The 20,181-nt window shown below is 42.2% G+C and overlaps 1 protein-coding gene across 4 annotated transcripts in view; it reads right to left on the bottom strand.

Annotated features, from left to right (window-relative positions):
- trpm4a (transient receptor potential cation channel, subfamily M, member 4a) overlaps positions 1–20,181 on the bottom strand; it is a 60,055-nt gene that overhangs the window by 31,999 nt on the left and 7,875 nt on the right. For all 4 annotated transcript variants that reach the window (XM_044181470.1, XM_044181471.1, XM_044181472.1 and 1 more), the window contains exons 2-9: positions 11,708–11,769; positions 10,531–10,708; positions 7,327–7,507; positions 6,113–6,282; positions 4,054–4,231; positions 2,594–2,658; positions 1,441–1,680; positions 561–663 (exon numbers count right to left, since the gene is read on the bottom strand). In XM_044181470.1, the coding sequence (XP_044037405.1) occupies positions 561–663; positions 1,441–1,680; positions 2,594–2,658; positions 4,054–4,231; positions 6,113–6,282; positions 7,327–7,507; positions 10,531–10,708; positions 11,708–11,769 (1,177 nt within the window). The remainder of the gene's footprint in view (positions 1–560; positions 664–1,440; positions 1,681–2,593; positions 2,659–4,053; positions 4,232–6,112; positions 6,283–7,326; positions 7,508–10,530; positions 10,709–11,707; positions 11,770–20,181) is intronic.

Here is a 20,181-nt window from a genome sequence, read left to right as displayed (position 1 = left end):
TCGACTCGATTACTGTAACGGTGTCTTTACAGGTCTCTCTAAAACAATCGATAAGACAGCTGCAGCTGATTCAGAACGCTGCTGCTCGTGTCCTCACTAAGACCAAGAAAGTGGATCACATCACTCCAGTTCTGAGGTCTTTACACTGGCTTCCCGTCTGTCAAAGAATTGATTTCAAAATACTGCTGTTGGTTTATCAAGCACTGAATGGTTTAGGGCCAAAGTACATTTCTGATCTTCTGCTGCGTTATGAACCATCCAGACCTCTCAGGTGGTCTGGGATGGGACTGCTTTCTGTCCCCAGAGTCAAAACTAACATGGAGAAGCAGTGTTCAGCTTTTATGCACCATATATCTGGAACAAACTCCCAGAAAACTTTGGAGCATCTATTTAGACTTGCCATTGTGCAATTTTTTATTTATAAATATTTTTTACTTTTTTAATTTTCTTAAGTCTGTATTTTATGTCTGTTGTCTGTCTGTCTTTTTTTTTATTGTGGAGCATTTTGCACTTTCTGCTCTTTAAAGGTGCTATATAAATATATGTATCTACTTACTTACCTCTAACAAGGGCTTTGAGGAGAACTGTATCAAAATCATCAGAACCCTCCTGTTCCCCGTGAAAAACAGTGATGAGCTCTCTGTTCTTAGAAATACTCAGAGCCTAGACACACAGAGGTAGTGAAAGGAAATTGACAAATCAATGTTTGGCAAAAGTTTCATTTCATACATCACAAAACATTTACATAACCACGCAGACTCCAGGCAGATCAAATAGAACAGTACTGATGGAACTGTAGATTAGCAAAGTGGGGAGGGTTATATCAGGAAGTCTGGATTCATCTTATTAATTTCTCCCATAGACAATAGCAGGGTTATTAGAATGTTTTCAATATGAAACTCTTCTGGTTGAATCATCAAACAACACTAAAAATCAGCTTGGTTGAAAAAAAAAAGTAAATGTATATGGTGAAAGACAGCAGGAATTAAGTCCACCACTGCAGAGACTCAGGGTTTGATCCTGCACTGCACTGGTAGCACTGCCTCCTGCTCATCACAAACTCACCTGTGACAAGAACTGCTTTGTGAAGGAAACTGAGCATCCAAACTGGGAGGAAGTGGGGACAAAAAATCCCAAGATAAACAGAATTTAAGAAAATTGGGGTGAGAAGTCAGCTATGAGTCCAAAAAGAGGATTGATACAAAACATAAAGGTTCAAATTGTCATGTGACTAATTGAAGTTATTATAATTTATTTGAGTATATTTATCTCAGTTCTCTAAACTCCTCACAAACCCCTTTTCTACTTCCTTTAGAATTGTAACAACTGTACACTGCAACGCCACTCACTTTGCCACTCTACATGCAAAGAAACACACACACACACACACACACACACAAAGACTCACACACAGACTCATACATGTGTGGTTGGACTCACACTATCCACCAGTTTCTCCAGCTCAGCTTCAGCTGGGAAGTGTCTCCGGACCTTGTCACGGACCCTGTCGCGGGGCTCTGTGCTGAGACCCACACCAGCCTTGCCCTCTGCTGGGGGAGAGGTGGCACTGAGGGAAACAGAGGAGAGATTGCCCAGCAGCTCACTGATAAGATCTGCAGCTGGACCAGAACCAGCAAGAACCAGCCAGGGCGTAGCTTTCTTCAGAGAGGCATCTAATCTCTGAGCCAGGGAATATATGTACACAGAAAGTCTCAGTGAGATGGACATCTCTCTTTTAAAAGAGCTGTGAAATGAAGAGTAGCCACATAGCTGACAAAACACACAACTGATCCACATAGTCAGAAATTTCACAAGGTACTTCATTTACAAAAATTACAAATATCCATGAAATATGAGACACTGCTTTATACTCAGTGGACAGTACAGTAAGACAGAAACAAACTAACACAACTGCCTTCACAGTCGCATACAGACAGGTATGGAGCTGCTGGGGAAAAAGAGCTCTGACATTGATCTCAAAATCCTGGGAAAAAAGTAATTAATTAGATTTTCTGAAAATGTCAAAAATCTGGAAAAAAAAAAAGAAAAGAATTTTTTGTTTAATACTAATGACATTTTGGATTTGGAATTTTTCACAATGCTACCATTTTAATTTAAGAATTCATTTTTTCTTGAATTTTGACGCCGATCTGAGTTTTTCATGTGGACTTAACCCTCTTGCATGACATGCTACTGGACTGACTGGTGAGTGGTGTGCTGTTGATAGCCAGTAACTCTGTGTATAAATAAATACATACATAAACTGAAGTTCAGTGCACGGTTGGCGACACGAGAAGAGGACCGGACCAAGCTGGCCCAACCACTCGGTCAAGTGGAGCGACTACAGAAAGCTCGTTGAACTCGCAGAGGTTCAGGCAAGGCCTGCATGCCTTTCTTGTTTTTGGCCACCTACGTCTGTTCGTAACTGGTACAGCTAAAAGGCGTACTTGTAAATAAATCCCCTAGACCTCGTCACAAATTATTTTACCAGTACAACCTGTGCCGGGACAATACAGCTGAAATATTTTGGCAAAATCCAAAAATCGATTATAGTGTGTGTGTAGAGTGAGAATGTATTTGACAGTTTGCTTACCTTCAGCATATTGGCGTCTCCTGAGATGAGCATGCACAGCACTGGGATTTCAATACTGCCACTACCTGTTATTGGCCCAAGGTAAGAAGTTAGAAGAAAAAGACAGAAACACTGCATTAAGCAAAAAAAAAAAAAAATCTGAAAGGCTTTCTCATAATATCCCATAAGCTCTCCAAAAGTGTACTACATTTCTTATCATGAGTTGAATTGATAGTAGCAGGTTTTTGAAACCTCTCAGTGTCCATTCAGATTGTCTTCAACCTCCCAGCATTCCAGATCCCTTTGTTTTGGCCGTTATTTATCCAAGTTAGGTTTGCGGGGCACAAAAAAGGAGCACCCTGTTGTAGTCTCACACAGCTGCACACATCCAGTATATGCTATCTATCTAACAATCATTTATTTATTAAGGCGTTTCAAACTTGGTTTGACGTAGTGTGATGCGCTCTACAACTATTACCTTCACCACTAGAGGGCAGGCAAGTACTTAACACACTCAGCCCACATGTACTGTACCTCTGATGGTCCAACACTCACTCACAGTAACAACAATATACCATATGTTGGGTTTCAGCGTGTGCATGCATATCAACATATTTTTCTCGCTAGTCCCTTTCAGACATGCACCTCATTCTATACATTTTCTGGCAACTCAAGGTGTCATGTTTGAAAAATATCCAGCAAGCAAAATCCAGCAAAATGCTTCAGCTACAAAATCATGAGTAAAATATACTGTAAATTAGCTGAAAGCCAAAATATGACTTGGAGCAAGTCATGCGTAGATATAATATCGATTTTCATTGATACGCAGATGACACGCAACTGCATGTCCCTTTAAAGCCTGGTACCACCAATGTGTCCTTTATTATGTCCTGCCTCACTGAAATTAAGAATTGGATGTCCAAAAAATTCCTGCAGCTAAATGAAGGCAGAAATAGTTATAATCATCTGGCCCTGGCATTGGCAGCATTAACAACCTCTCCTCCACTCTGGGTGCTATATCTAATCATGTTAAAAAAGAGGACTGTAACCCGGGTGTTATTTTTGACTCAGCATTGTCTTTTGATGCTCAGGTGACTAAAGTGGTACAGTCCTGCTTTGTCCAGCTGAGACAAGATCAGGTCATTCCTTTCCTCTGCAGATTTAGAAAAGGTCATCCATGCTTTTATCTCCTCCAGACTTGACTACTGCAACACACTTTATTCTGGTATCAGCAGGCGAAACATCCAAAACTGTGTGTCAGTGGTGATGAGAGGGAAATGGACTACCTTGAAGTCAGACAATTGTGCAACCACTGTGGCTATATCATTAATGGTTCTGCCATGTGTGAACTGTTAATGGAATTTTTAGACCTACATGCAAAAGCCAAAAGACATTATTTCAACAACTGGATGAACCAGCAATATTCCAGATTCAATGTTTGAAAGGGGCTGTTGTTCACATACTATATGTCTCTATCTCACCCCAAATGCCAGTGCGCTGATGGGAAATGTAGTCCTCCAGACTAGCTTGAAAGGCTGTCTCTCCCCCTCGGCGGCCAACACTCCCATCATCCACCAGGAGGAACGCCTGGCAGTTGTTGTCCAGGCAGCAGAAGTTGCTCGATGTGTTCTGGACGTAGTAACGAGCAGGGAAACTCCCCTTCAACAGACAACACAAGAGTGAATGTGAGTGAGTTCATTTCCAGGGGAGGGATGGAATCTACTCTGCCACCCGTCTGCTGATCTGATATCAGCTAGGACCATCTGGTCAACAGTCTTACACTGGTGTGACACCAGCCAACAACAGCCATCATCACCATGCTTTGTTTGAGTTGACAAGTCATACTCTGCACCTGCCACACATCTGCTCAACAGGTTAAAGTGATGTATAATGTTCAGAACGTTTGGCAGGTTTACTAGGTTACTTTTTTTCCCTTGTACTTTGCTGGAAGCAGGCAGGTGTTGCAGCATTTGCTTCCAGGGATGATGCTCCATTTACTCTCCTCTCCACTTCACTATGTTCTCTCTGTGCTGTCACTGAAAACACCATCACTGCAAAAATCTCCATCATATCAAGTCTGATTTGTGGAGTCCGTGAAGTCGTACTTTCTTAAACAAGCGCAAATATGTACCAGTGCTATTTCAAGTATTAGTTCTTTTTTAATGGAAGGCAAACCCTGAACAAAGAAGGGAAAAAAAGATTTAAGTGGTCATTTGGCAATTACTAAATTAGTAATATTTAATATATTTCCAACCATGGAGTGTAATAGTGAAAGATGTATGACATCTCTCTTACATTACATTAAACCATTTTCTTAAAATTGTGAAATCAATGTTAGAGTTCTGGCTTTTGTCTCAAAATTCTGACTTTTTCACTGGAACTTTAAGATTAATGTCAAAACTCAATTAATTTGTTGAATCCACTGATTCTCTTCTGGCATAAGATACAGGGCCTTACCTGCACTGGACACATTTTGAGGAAGTATGTGAACCTCTAATTTTATAATGGGGTATGCTGTATAATCAACATACCGCCTTTCTTCCCACACATAAGACTTTCAAGATGAGGGAAAGATGCAGGATCGTGTATAGGGCTGCACAATTAATCGAAATATTATCTAAATCACAATATGGCCGAGTCCAATGTCCAAATCGCAGAAGCTGCAATGTTTTGATAAAGGTCAAATGTGTGACAAAACAGCATTATAATGAAGTAGAAATCTTGTTCTCCAGATGGAAGAAAACATGTTTGTTTGGTACAGACCCCAACAAATGTCACATCATCATGATTTTAATTTAATTTTTTCAGAATGATAATTCCCCCTAATCGTGAATCATATCGCAATTATAACATCTGTCAAAATAATTGCAATATGATTTTTTTTACCTTATCGTGCAGCCCTAATCATCTATTTATCACATCTCCATGGCTCACTCCTGCATTGTTTTGAAGCGATGGCACACAGCTGTGCCAGCTGTTGCTGGGCTTGTTCTGGGTTGTTCTGGGTCTCAATCTGATCAAGTTCTGTCTCAGATCTACACTCTCATTTGTTACACTTACTTTGTGATTCTCACAAGATGTGACAGATCTGAAAATAAGATTTGCAATAAGATCTATTCATGTTGTCCTTTTAAAATGAAATATTTGTTGTACATGCTATGTGCAACAGATGCAAAAGTCAATCAAATCAGCACAGAATTTAGAGCAAAGTGTAATTCACCTTCACCTTCCAGCAAACTAAAGTCATTGACCATGATCGTATGGACTGTCACCGTTTATTTCCATCACATCATGCAGAGTTTAGTGAGTGAGTGTGTGTCTGTTACTGTGGGTTACATAATAAAAGGAAAAATGAATACATTTCTCATGTAAAATGTATAGACCTATGTGACAATTTGAGACCCAAAATAACCCCCAACGTTTTTTATTATAATTTATTTGTTTCTAGTCTCAGGAGGAGGCCAATTGCTCTCCAGTTATGACAAGCAAGGGTGCAGGCTGCATAGTGGACTATCTCAGGACAAGCATATTGTATGATACCTGGGCATTGACAAGCTGCTGCCTGTTGTGCACCAGGCCCCAGGGTGCCAGTCCCACAGCAATCACTTTCTTCTTGGAAAGAGCTGGAGCCGCGGCCGCGTGGTCCCTCACCGCCTCGCCCACACAGCGGGCCACACCCTCCATCAGACCCCCCGTCAAGATCCAGGCCCCTGGGCAAGAGTAGTGAGAAAAGTAGTGAGGTGGGACACACAAGGTGTGCTTTTCAATAACTCAGCATACAGTATAGTATAAACATGCAAACCCTTATAAGTGACATAATGATATTTGGAGAATAAATATATACCATTAAAGCAATCAGTACATGTATTGTGCCCCATTCCAATCACCTCTCCTTGGCTGATTTTTTGTTTCATGTCAATGAAACCCAACACTTTCTGCATAGATGTTTCACATTAAAAGCCTTATGACAAAGGACATAATCCCTCCCTTTCCTGGTAGGCTTTTAATGCGGGACATCTGCAGGATGTAGCAGTCACAGTAGTGGTGACTATGACATAGTGCTGTGGAAATGTACATGATGCTAAATTTAACAAGACAAAGCAGGCAGACATGGAGGAAGGGATGAGCAAATTCTCTTTTTCTCATTTATAGGCCAACCACTGCTGCTGTAGGTAATAATTAGGATCCCCTTTTGGCTTCTATCTTTAACTGTGTGTTCTATATCCGTGTTGCTTGTGCTTACACAGTTGGTTTTTAACATTGCCTTGAAAATTGTTCAGCACTTTGATGCATTTGTGTTATTGCTTTATAAATGAATTGACTGATTTGACTTACATGTAGTTAACCAACTATTAATTGACTATATATTTTCTACGACTTGTTGTTTATTCACTGATCTAATGTATATAATTGTTTTTGAGTAGCATAAAGGGAACTACAAAACTAAATCTCATTATACAACCCTGTGTTGTAAAATTATTAATAAATCTATCTTGCATCTTGTATTTTGTTCCCAAATATAGATAATACATATTGTTTAATCATTGAAATCTTAGTATTAAGAAATAATTGTGATTAATATTTTAGCCATAATCAAGTCCAAGATGCTCATCTGTATTTGTCAAATGTTCTGAGTATTCAGGAGTCAGCTGAGGCAGCTGATCAGAACAACAAGACATCATACAAACAATATTCTAAATTTTTTATGTTTTCATAAAAAATTGCTCCATGTTGCATTCTCAATGGGTTCTTACCTGTGCTCTGTGCAGCCCTAACCAGCCCGTTTCTCAGGACATCTCTCACCCATGTCTTAATCTTCTCATGGCCTTTGCCCCCTACCACCGACACCACCAAGTTGGGTGGGGGCAGGCCCCAGTGAGTCGTCATCAGATTGTAGACGATCTGAGGTGATGTGTCACATGACAGCCGCAGAAACTAGAGAGGACAAAGAGAGGATTGCAGTGTCTGACAGACAACCAAAAAAAGGGATGCATTTATCGCATCATTTTCCAATGATTCAGACAAAGATGCAATGCACCAATAAATGTTATTATAAAGAGTACGGCCTAGACCTGCTCTATAGGAAAAGTGCCCTGAGATAACTTCTGTTATGAATTAGCACTAAATAAATTCAATTGAATTAAATTTTAACATCATTCATACTGTTTGTCTGACCTCAATGTACCTGGGAACTAAACCTAGTGCTCAATTGGGCCACCACAAGCAAAGTTCCCTCTGAGAAGATGCTGTCCTGTCATGTGTCTCAGAAAGTTTGACACCCTGTCCACATCAGGACCCCGTTCTTCATACGTGGATAACCGAGTTATCCAGATTACAATGTTGATGATTTGACACAAGTCTGGATTTTTTGGTTCTTCAGAGCTGGTTTAAAATTCATCTGGACCTGTTGTTCTGTCCTACTCAGTGGCAGCGTACTCTGGGCCAAACCGCTCGGATTAGAGTCTGTGGTGGCCAGTGCTATCCTGTATGCTGTTGCATGCTGGGGCAGCAGGCTGAGGGTAGCGGATGCTAACAGACTCAACAAACTGATCCGTAAGGCCGGTGACATTGTGGGGGTGGAGCTGGACTCTCTGGCGGTGGTGTCAGAGAGGAGGATGCTGGCCAAACTACATGCCATCTTGGACAGTGTCTCCCACCCACTCCATGACGTGCTGGTCAAGCAAAGGAGCACCTTTAGCGGAACACTCACCCCCCCCCCCAAAAAGCACTACAGAGCGCCACAGGAAGTCATTCCTGCCTGTGGCCATCAAACTCTTTAACTCCTCCCTCTAAGTGTCAGTCTATATGACCCTAAGTCATTAAACTGGACATTGATTCCCTATTTATTGATATTTATTCATACTTCTATTACTGCTGTGCAATATCCAACATCTCAGTCATCTTAATAAGCTACACTTAACTTGACAGTACTCATTACTGCACTATTACTTATTACTTATATTATTACATTGTATTATTATACCGTACATACTTATCAACCGGTAAATCCACTTTGTACTTTACATTTATTTTATTTTATACTTATACCCACTTGGTACTTAATTTATCTGACCTGTATTATAGTGTACTATATTTTTGCTTAGTACTTCTATTCCTGTGTGCCCTGACATGACAGTGAGCAGCTGTAACAAAAGAGTTTCCCCTCGGGGATCAATAAATTATTTCTGATTCTGATTTATCAGTGAAGTTAAAGGTGGGTCAGCGATTCTACTCCAATACACGTCTTTTTGTCAAATTCAGCGAATATCTCCTCTCGGTCCGGTAGCTGTGCGTTCAGTGTGAGAACTGAAAACCCTCAGGTGTGTGTACTCAGCCCCGGCTCTGTGAACAGGAAACACACAGAGAGGCTCGGACCGAGCCACACAGCACTGTTCCAGCCATGATCTGTGTGTCAGTGACGTTAAAGGACTTGCCCACGGACATTCAGCTGACTTTCTAGTTAGCCAAGCTGTGCTGTTGTTGTGATGTTAGCTGTAGCAGCAGGAGAGTTGTGAGCGTCGCTGTCTGGAGCTGCTGTGCTGGCTCTGGGAAACCGTCTCGTCCTCTCTGGCTGTTAGCTTCGCAGCAGCTACTGTAGGGACAGTTTGCTAACCCACAACCTAGCTAAGCTAACCCACAACCTAGCTAAGTTAACCCACAACCTAGCTAACGTTAGTTACATTACTTGCTGTGCCGCTGTTTGCTCTATATCATGGTATTGGATTTCTCCAGAATCGCAGACCCCACCTTTAAATGTGTGGTCAGAAGTGTGCTCCACACCCTGTAGCACATTTCTGCATCACTGCAGCAAGGTGAGAAGTTAAACCACTGGAGGTCAGTATAAACAAGGTTTTCTGGGGGTGTTATGCTGTTTTATATGGGCTCCCCTGCAGGTGATAACATACATTTTTTCTGATAACTTCTGTGTGTATGTGTTGTTTTCCCTTCGGGTATAACTGGGCTGGCCTGATTGGGGAAAAACCTATATAGAGGTAGCAGGGATACTGGCTCTCTCTGTCCACCTCCTAGCCTCAGCAGCAGCAGCATGAGATTCTTCTTTTCAGTTATTTCTGTGTTTGGGGTGATGGCTTCAGTAGGCTTTATTTCTGTTAGGTTTGGTTTCTAATTTTGGTTTTGGTTAGGGGGAGCCCCAGGTCTGACGGTCCATTGCATGGTTGGCCTGGGTGGCTTCCCTCCCTTTTGTTAAGTTGGCCTCTCAATCCCCTTTGAGTTTTTGTTTAGTATTGATTTTGGGGGTCACTTTTATCAAAATAAAGTTTATCTGTTACTCCATGACTCTGTGAATTCTGTTATTTGTTAACCTAAATAAACTGAAACCAACGCAGAGTTCAGTGCATGTTTGGCGACATGAGAAGAGCATCAGACTGGGCCGACCTAACCACCCAGTGGATGAGCGGAGCAGCAGTGGAAAGCTAGTGGAGCTCAGCAGGGTTCAGGTAAGGCCTGTATGTTGTGGCCTGTTAGTAGCTGGTACAGCTGTCAGGTTTAGTGGTAATTAAACCCTCTAGACCTAACAACAAATTGTTTTACCAGTACGACCTGTGTCGTGACACAAACGTTTTGACAATACAAAGAGTCATGTTGGAATATTTGTCATGCTCAGAAAAATTTATTCATCTTTTTGTAGTTGTTTCTTTTGTAATGATTATGTATGTGAAAAAGTTGGGCCAGTGGTTGTCGAGTGACCTGCAATTCAGACTGACCACTACATCAAAGTGCACACACAGCGTGTAGACAGAGGATGCAGCAGGGTATAGTTACTCTCTAAAGAGTGGGTTCGCCATCTTGGATTCAGTTAAAAAATTTTGTTGGGTGACCTGCGGGTTCTATTCATCAATCATGAGAATGGACCACTCCACCAAATGGTATGCTGGTACATCTATGACTGTGTGTGGTGTGTATGTGTGTGTGTGTGTGTGTTCAGCACTGCCACTCACATGGCTATGTCTGCGTCCAGCGCCGGCAAACTCCAGCTCTCCAAAGGCGTCGGTGGGACACTCTGAAGAGTGCTGGATGCTGTCCCACTGGGTGACAATAGCTGCTCCAAAGTAGTCCCCTGTTGTCACAGAGTCATGCACCTCCCGCACAGCACCACACTGACACAACGCTCCATTACTGACACACAACACACAAAGCAACAACCCCACACAAACCTGTTATTCTGTGGTTTGTAGGGTCTCAAATGCCCTGAGCCGTTTCAAAGGCATTTGAGGTAATGATACAGTTTTTACAGTAAGTTACTTATTGGTTCATAGTTGGTACGACCCTATCTCTCTAAGTCGACAGGAAGTTTTAAGTCTAGATCGGGGGACTGTAGCAGCGTTTTGTTGCAAGATCTGAGATTGAGTGCAGGTATATACAGTATGGGCACAAAAGCTCACAATTGTATACTGGAGCCAGTTGGGGTTATGTGATCTCTCTTGTTTGTTCCAGTTAACAGTCTGGCTGCAGCATTCTGTATAACTTGAAGACTTGAGCAGGCTATGCTGCTCAGGCAGGTGAAGAGAGACTTACAATAATCAATGGTGGAGAAGATTAAACCATGAATAACTTTCTCCAAGTCAGAGAATAGTAAAAATGATCAGATTTTCGATACAAGACAAATTTGATAAAAACAGGACTGAGCTACTTTGTTAACCTGATAATCAGAAGTGAGATTAGAATGAAAGATAGCTCCTCAATTTCTGGCACAAGGCTTAACGCAGGGGGCCAGGTTATGTATTATTCAGTGAAATGGAAGCATGTAGATACAAAAGAGAAGGGGGCCTAGGACAGAGCTTTGCGGTACTCCATGGTTCAGAGGGGAATAGATCATGTGAAATTACCTAGAGTAATAGTAAACTACTGTATCTGTTTGAGAGGTAGGAGATAAACCACTCAAGAGCTGCGTCTGCAACTCCTACAATGTCTCTTAGATGAAAAGATACTATGATCTGCTGTATCAAATGCAGAGCGTAAGTTCAGTAAACTCTGAGCAGACCCTTCACCAAAAGGGTTATGATCAGAAAAACATTAAATTCAGAATCACATCATTAAAATACTGATTCCTTATTACTTTTACATCATAAATCCAATATTTTTGCCTTTTAGACAAGACAGAGACGGAGAGATTACCTGGAAGAATCTTCAACAAAAGTGGTGCACACTCGCTTCTTGATGATCTTGGGAATCCAGCTCTGTAAGCAGGAAAACAGTTTGTTAGAACTATAAACAGAAATATGGGGACAATACTGTGCACCAAGCAGTGACAGATTTATAAGTACAAACTGCTTGACAGTCAGAATTTTGAACATCATATGAGCTTGCAACAAGAGTTATGTCACAAGTTTTGGGCGAGCAACAGGTCTTTTCCTGCTGCCTTCAAACTGGTTTTGCCAGTTTATTCTTCAAATTTCAACTAACTCTGCCGACTTGCTCTGAATATAAAGAAAACTTGAAGGGGAAACAACAAACCTTTATGGCTTTTACCTATTGTCACAGTGAATGAGAAGCAGAACCAGACAGAAATTCTCTCTTCAATCATTTTCATATATTTTAGTTTACTGATATATTTATTACACTATGCAACAAATTCCATAATAAACACATACTATGGTTTCTATGTCATAACAGAAGAGGGACCAAGTGTGCAAACATCCAGGCAAAAATATTCAGGTGCAAGACAAATAATATAATTGCAGGACATAAAGGAGAAAGGTCACACACTGCACACTGTTAAGGCCCTTTCAGATACAACGCGACAACGGCACCGCTGCGCTCTGAAACCCATTATTTCCAAAGGCCTTCCCCCGCGATGGCTTTTCGTTGTGCCAAAGTTCAACTCTGCGTTTAATTTGGCGTGTATCTGATCCACCAACCAGCACGTATTTTAGTGAGAAACCTTAATTTTTTAAACAGTTTGCCTCTCATTCCCACAGTCTTCTCCCACTAAAATAATGAAGCTAAACAACGGAGGCTGGTAGCGAGATGACGCAATAGAATCCAAAATGTAAAGTTTGTACGGAAATACAGTCTATCTTTATTGATGCCAAATTGACAAGAAGACTGTCAACATTTGACGCCTTTTATCTCGTGTTTCTAGAGTTATGTGTTTTTGCGGACACGTAAGGAATTGTTAATAAGTCCTATTTCTTAAAGGGAGTTTGGCGTAATATTGGTGCGCAGGGAGCTTCAGTTTAATTCAAACTGCTAATACTGTATGTATATTTTAAAACTTTTTTCACCACTACAGAAACACTAGGTAGTTTCTAACGGCAGTATGTAGTAAATGGCTGCCGTGTGTGCGTGTGTACAGTTTTAATAAAGTCAGTACTGTTTTTCAATACAGTGACACCTAATTGTTGATTGTATACTGTTTTGTTTTCATACATACATGTAATTGTCACGCGTTGTTATTGCACCATTGGTTTTGGCCGCGGTGCCCCAATATGTTTGTATTTATCAAAGGCTTATGTAGCCTTGCCCTAAAATGACTTAATTCCAGGCCTGGAATCTGGAAATGTCATGGTCCGGCTCTGCCTCTCCCTCATAGGGCTCTTCTCATTTCTCTATTTTGTGCCTCCTCGTCTCCTCACTCCTCCCTCCACCGTCCTCCTGCCTGTGACCCAGAAATTGTTCTCAGCGCGCCATCTTGAAGGATATCTCAATTCCTAAAATGCATCTAGAGGAGAGAGGAGGCTTGCTGGAGGAGCTATGATCGATGATGCACCGGAGTATCCTTTGTGAAGTCTTTTCGGCAGGTGTTGCACACAAGAGCCACGACACAGCTGGAATTTACAAACCATGGTGGGAGTAGGACTCCACAAGTGATGCTTTTGTATTCACAAGTTGAATTAATGATTTCAGATGATCAAATGACCGTTTGTACAGCGTATCCTAAGGTGCACTGTTCTGACCGCATTCCTTAATGAGTTGGACGAATGAGGGACTACACTGTCTTATTTCAACTTGATATTTACTGTTTTTAATCGGCTGCACCCAATTCAACTGCTATAATCATGACATGATGTTTAACAGCTGCTAACGTCACATTATTATATCAACAAGAACATTCTCCAATGACAACAAATTTGCTGTATTTCATGTTGTCATATAGTATATTGGTCTGTCACGGACTAACAGGCAGAGGACACCGAGATGGATGGGAATGTCTTTAATGAAGATGACAGCCAGCAGTGGAGAGTGTGGAGATAGGTAGAGTGGATCTGGGGAAGTTACCGGAGGGAAGCCACAGGAGACCGGAGAGACCAAGGAGGAATGGAGAAGCCACTGAGGACTGGCGATGACACGGAGGACCGGAGAACACACGGGGAACTGGAGAGACACAGGAACGGTCCGGTGCATGGAGTCCTATCCATAAACGAGGTTGGACACTGAGTGTGGAGAGTGGACTGAATTTATCCTCGGTGTGATTAAGGCTGATTAAGGGCAGGAGTGTAATTAGGAACAGGTGTGGGTGATTATGGGCTGGTGAGGACATGACAGGCTGTGACATGGTCATTATGTTGTCTGCAAATATCTTTCCAGAAGTACAGAGTTTATAGTCCTGTGAGGACAGCTGCAGCTGGGCTGTAGGCTGCATTTGAGATCAAGTTTACTTTGTCAGTGTGTTTGTGTGTAGACCTATATAACTCAGTCACATATGTAATATACTGTATATCACTCAATCATATATATATATCAGTGATCAGATACCCTGCGGGAATAATAAGGTGGCCAAAGGAGGAGATACAGACCACAGACGTTAAGACGCGAAAGGTCCTCACCATGCATGGAGGGTACCATCCCAAATCCAGCACCCTGAGACTGTACGCTAGCCTAAGGAAGGCGGCCGTGGACTAGTGAGTGTGAGAGCCACTATCCAGGATGAAACATCCAAAATCCACAAGTACATCCAAGATAAGGCCCCAACAGATGACGTGCTCAGGGAATGTCTCAGGCAATGGGGAACAGAGGAAGACGTGCTGGAGGAAGGACCATCATGGGAGGACAAACCCCTACATGGGATGTACCACCGGAACATAACTGAAGTGGCTGATATCAAGAAGTCCTACCAATGGCTAGAGCGGGACAGCACAGAGGCACTCATCATGGCTGCACAGGAGCAGGCCCTGAGCACCAGAGCAATAGAGGCCCAGATCTACCACACCAGACAAGACCCAAGGTGTAGGCTGTGCAAAGAGGCCCCTGAGACAATCCAGCACATAACTGCAGGGTGTAAGATGCTGGCAGGAAAAGCATACATGGAGCGCCATAACCAAGTAGCTGGCATAGTGTACAGGAACATCTGCACTGAGTATGGACTGGAAACCCCGAGGTCAAAGTGGGAAACACCTCCAAAGGTGGTAGAGAACGACCGAGCCAAGATCCTGTGGGACTTCCAGATTCAGACTGACAGAATGGTAATGGCGAACCAACCAGACATCGTGGTGGTGGACAAACAGCAGAGGAAAGCCGTTGTGGTTGACGTGGCGATACCAAGCGATGGCAACATCAGGAAAAAGGAACATGAGAAACTAGAGAAGTACCAAGGGCTCAGAGAAGAGCTGGAGAAGGCCTGGAAGGTGAAGGCAGAAGAGTGCAGTACTGGGAACAGCAAAGATACTGCGCAGAACCCTCAAGCTCCCAGGCCTCTGGTAGAGGACCCGAGCTCGAAGGATGAGACCACCCGCGGAGGGTGAAGGACAAAGTTTTTTTTTAATATACTGTATGTTGCTTTATTTGTATGGTACTTTTCAAACAAACATTTGTAGTGCTTCACACAATAAAATATATAAAGGCAATATATAAAGGCTGTATACTGTGTGTGTGTGTTAAATAAAAGAAAAAATATGACATCTGTACATTCTTGTCACATAATGCCACGTTGTGAATTGAATTAAAAGTAAACATATAAGTTTACATGACCACTGTTGATCATCTGACAGAGATCATAAAATACAGCGGTAGGCTATAACCATAGGGCTGACAGATGATGCAGCTGTGCCACACGTCATATTTAATTGACGTCGCTTTAAAATGATGGCTCCGAAGCAAGGATATCTCATTTCATTAAATGCCTGTTGCCTCACTCCTCTCTGCACGAGTCTCTTCCTCGCCTCCTCCGCTCGGATCTCTGGTAGGAGGGACTACGACGCAAGGAGAGGAGCGAGGAGGTACAAACTGAGAAATGAGAAAGGCCTATTGTGTCTCCAGTTGTTCTCTCCCCTTCCTTGTGTTTCTTGTTTGTCCTCTCTTTGTGTGTGTGTGTATGTGTGTCTGGGCGTGGCATTCCATCTCACTCTTGCCGCCAATCCACCTGCACACCTGTGACTCATCCACTCATCAAGCTCCTGCAGTATAAAACCCCCAGCTCTCCTCCCCAGTCTTCGCCAGATCATTCAGTTTGCCTATGTGGTAGGGGCGCGCCCCCCTGTTACCCCCTATTACAGGACAGCTCAGCTGGCTGCAACACAGACCTTTTCTCTTGTAACACAGAAGTCAGGAACATGCCATGAAGTCCACAGGAGGTACACCCCATCATTGAGTCTGAAGCCGAAAATCAGCCCGATCTGATCAGTTTTGTTCCGAGCCCCGTAAAGGTGACGGCGAGAATTTTTTTGAGGACTACGTTTGCATTCCCTCACAATATGTTTTGCGTTACCTCGCAATACTTTTATTCTTCCATTCCTTCTGGGCCATATGTCTACTTCCGCTCAGTTGCTCCCAGTGCAACGCAACAGTATCAGCTCATTAAACTTTACTTTGAACTGGGCATTAAGTATGCTGATATTGTGCTACTGCTCAACAGGCCTGCATGGTTATGGAATTAGTCAAAGTAAAATTAAACGAATTCTTAGATCGAGATGTCTCTGCAGAAGAAAGCAGTATAGTAATCTGCAGGATGCTTCATCCGTGAACACTTACTGTTCTCTGTACTGTACTGGACACCAGAGGGGGAATTACAGATGTGCAGGTGAATCTACCTCATAAAGCTAGTGTGCTGTATTTGTATGAGTCAAAAAAGCAACAGGTGACTGAAATGCTGCAAATAGAGTCTGTGGTTCTGTCACAGAAAGAGCAGACAGCGCAGGGTCCTATGTTCTCTGCACAAAAGAAATTAAAGGAACCTTCAATGGTGAAACAGGTTTTGGTAGAAGGCCTGTTGCTATAAGTCAATCAATCAATCAAACTTTATTTCTATAGCACCTTCCAACAACAGAAGCTGAACCAAAGTGCTGTACAACATTAAAAACAAGATAAAAAATAATAATGATAATAACAAATAATAATAAAAGTACAAATAGGTCAGCAGAGCACATTACGACATTAAGATAAAGAGAAGTGTCGCAGGGCCCTAAGTGTTAAAAGCTATTCTAAATAAGTGGGTTTTAAGTTTGGCTTTGAACAAAGGCAGGTCAGTGATGGAACGTAAGTCAATGGGCAGAGAGTTCCAGAGTTTTGGACCGGCCACTGCAAAAGAACGGTCGCCCCACTGTTTGCACAGGGACCGGGGGACCTCCAGCAGATGTTGCCCAGCAGATCGTAGAGCTCTGCCGGGTCAGTGAGGGCTCAAGATCTCACACAAATAGGAAGGTGCAAGGCCATTGACTGCATTAAAAACAAATGTCGAAATTTTAAAATGAATTCTGAACTGGACAGGGAGCCAGTGCAGGGAGTACAGGACGGGCGCGATGTGCTCGTGTTTCCGACTGTTAGTGAGCAGGCGGGCCGCAGCATTTTGCACAAGCTGCAAACGGTGAAGACCAGCTCGGTTAACTCCCACATAGAGCGCATTACAGTAGTCTATGTGGGAACTAACAAAAGCATGGATAGCTTTCTCCAGATCACAACGGCTCAAGAAGGGTTTAACCTTTGCTAGGAGGCGGAGCTGAAAGAAGCTTGCCCTGACCACAGAATCAATTTGCTTATCAAATTTTAGACTGCCGTCTAATTTCACCCCCAAATTTTTCACAACGTGGTTAAAATGGGGGGTCAACGCAACAAGACCAGGAGCTGAAACGCTGGGTAGGTTGGATGTGCCAAAAACGATACATTCTGTTTTGTCCTCAGTGTGGAGCAATAACTGATGTTCCTTATGTATAGCTCCTTCCCAGAAGTTTGATAATGTGGGTTATTTTGTTGTTATTTTTACAAGTTATTTTGTTAGGTTTTTATTGTCCAGGTATTAATGTTCTTTATATTTATATTTTGAAAATTCTACTTATGTGAACATTTGAAAAAAAAACCTCTCTCTCTCTCTCTCTCTCTCTCTCTCTCAAAACCTAACACAGCAGCGTCAGATGGCCGCCCACCTTTGAGTCTGGTTCTGCCCGAAGTTTCTGTCTCTTCTGTTATGAATTGGCACTATGTAAATAAAATTTAATTGAAATAACTTTTTTTTTTTAGATTTTATACATTTTTTTATTGGTGTCAGAAATAAGATAAAGGTGATGAACGCTGGTTGGAAAGACTCTAGAATCACCACTGTCATCCTGCATCATTTCCACTTCATGCCAAAATTGGGTTCATTCTAGCCACACTGTTATAGTCATAAAGTGTTAGACTATATACTATTTTCCTGTATTTTCAGAATCAGAATCAGAAATACTTTATTGATCCCCGAGGGGAAACTCTTTTGTTACAGCAGCTCACTCACGTCAGTGCACACAGCAATAGAAGTACTAAGCAAAAAATATAATACACTATAATACAGGCATATACAAAGCGAGTGTACTACTGAAAACCTATCCATTAATGTCAGGCCTAATGTTCAGAAGATGTGATTTCGACATTATTTCAACACCGCAATTCAGTTTCTAGATTGGCCTCCTTGGAACTTCATCAGAAGCTGTGTGGGGGAATGTGTGGGCACTGTGCTGGTTTCATGTGTAACTGTCGAGGGCGGAATGTATGAAACCGAGACCGACAGACAGGAGAGAGAAGCAGACGAGGGATCAGCTTTTCTGCAGAATCAGAAATACTTTATTGATCCCCAAGGGGAAACTCTGTAACAAAAGAGTTTCCCTTCGGGGATCAATAAAGTATTTCTGATTCTGATTCTTGAAACAAAAGGACAGAAGTGTTGGAGCAGCAGACATAAGATGAACACCAAGCAGAGAATGAAAAAAATGAATTTGTGAAGAGGGCTTCAAGTTGAGGCATGACTGAGGTGTTGCAAAGGGAAACTACTCTCTGAAACTAGTTGGCAAACCATGTGTGTTTACCATTGCAAACACACTGTGAACTTCCCACACACCGCATACAGCCCTTCTTTTCCAACTCCATCAAACCTAAAAAATGCTACAAAATGAAGCAGATTAAGCTGAAAGATAATCTGTCAACTCATTGAGTGAGGACTGGTTCAACCTGTCTGCCTAGTGAAAGCTAGGAGGTTATTTGCTTTCAAGAGGGAGTGCCACCTTCCGCATTCACACAATACATATCCTTCTCTGCAGTTAGCTCAGTTGATGTTGAACTGCAGGTTTTATTTGATGGTGCTGTGTTTTATTAACTTTTTCCTCATCCTGTCCAGTGTGCTTCATTTTCCACAATGACCTGCACCCCTGTCTTACATATCATTATCTGGCTGCACTGCATTGTGGTCTACAGAGGCGACCATCACAGCAGGAACTGGTATTTCTACGTCTTCTGCAATGGGTTTCTCCCAAGTGTTTGCTGAACAATCAGAATCAGAAATACTTTATTGATCCCCGAGGGGAAACTCTTTTGTTACAGCTGCTCACTATCACGTCAGTGCACACAGGAATAGAAGTACTAAGCAAATAAATTGCAAAATATAATACACTATAATACAGGCAAGATAAATTAAGTACAAAGTGCATATAAATATAAAATTAAAATAAGTGCAAAGTGGATTTACCGGTTGATGTTAAGTATGTAAGGTGTAATAATACAATGTAATAATATAAGTAATAAGTAATAGTGCAATAATGAGTACTGTCAAGTTAAGTGTAGCTTATTAAGATGATTATGAGATGTTGGATATTGCACAGCAGTAATAGAAGTATGAATAAATATCAATAAATTAAACTGAAAACATTTTATTGCAGAATATTGCACAATTATTTCAAGTATTGCAGTGATGTTAATGATCCAGTTTATCGACTTAAGCTCATATAGACTGACAATTAGAGGGAGGAGTTACAGAGTTTGATGGCCACAGGCAGGAATGACTTCCTGTGGCGCTCTGTGGTGCTTTTTGGGGGGGGTGAGTGTTCCGCTAAAGGTGCTCCTTTGTTTGACCTGCACATCATGGAGGGGGTGGGAGACACTGTCCAAGATGGCATGTAGTTTGGCCAGCATCCTCCTCTCTGACACCACCGCCAGAGAGTCCAGCTCCACCCCCACAATGTCACCGGCCTTACGGATCAGTTTGTTGAGTCTGTTAGCGTCCGCTACCCTCAGCCTGCTGCCCCAGCATGCAACAGCATACAGGATAGCACTGGCCACCACAGACTCATAAAACATCTTCAGCATTGTCCGGCAGATGTTGAAGGACCTCAGCCTCCTCAGAAAATAGAGGCGGCTCTGGCCCTTCCTGTAAACAGTGTGTTCTTAGCCTAGTCCAGTTTATTGTCCATTTGTAC

The sequence above is a fragment of the Siniperca chuatsi genome, linkage group LG21 (genome assembly GCF_020085105.1).
Source record: "Siniperca chuatsi isolate FFG_IHB_CAS linkage group LG21, ASM2008510v1, whole genome shotgun sequence".
Classification (NCBI taxonomy): Eukaryota; Metazoa; Chordata; class Actinopteri; order Centrarchiformes; family Sinipercidae; genus Siniperca; species Siniperca chuatsi.
Note: the sequence above shows the minus strand (reverse complement) of the source record. Positions and strands in the feature narration are given on the sequence as shown.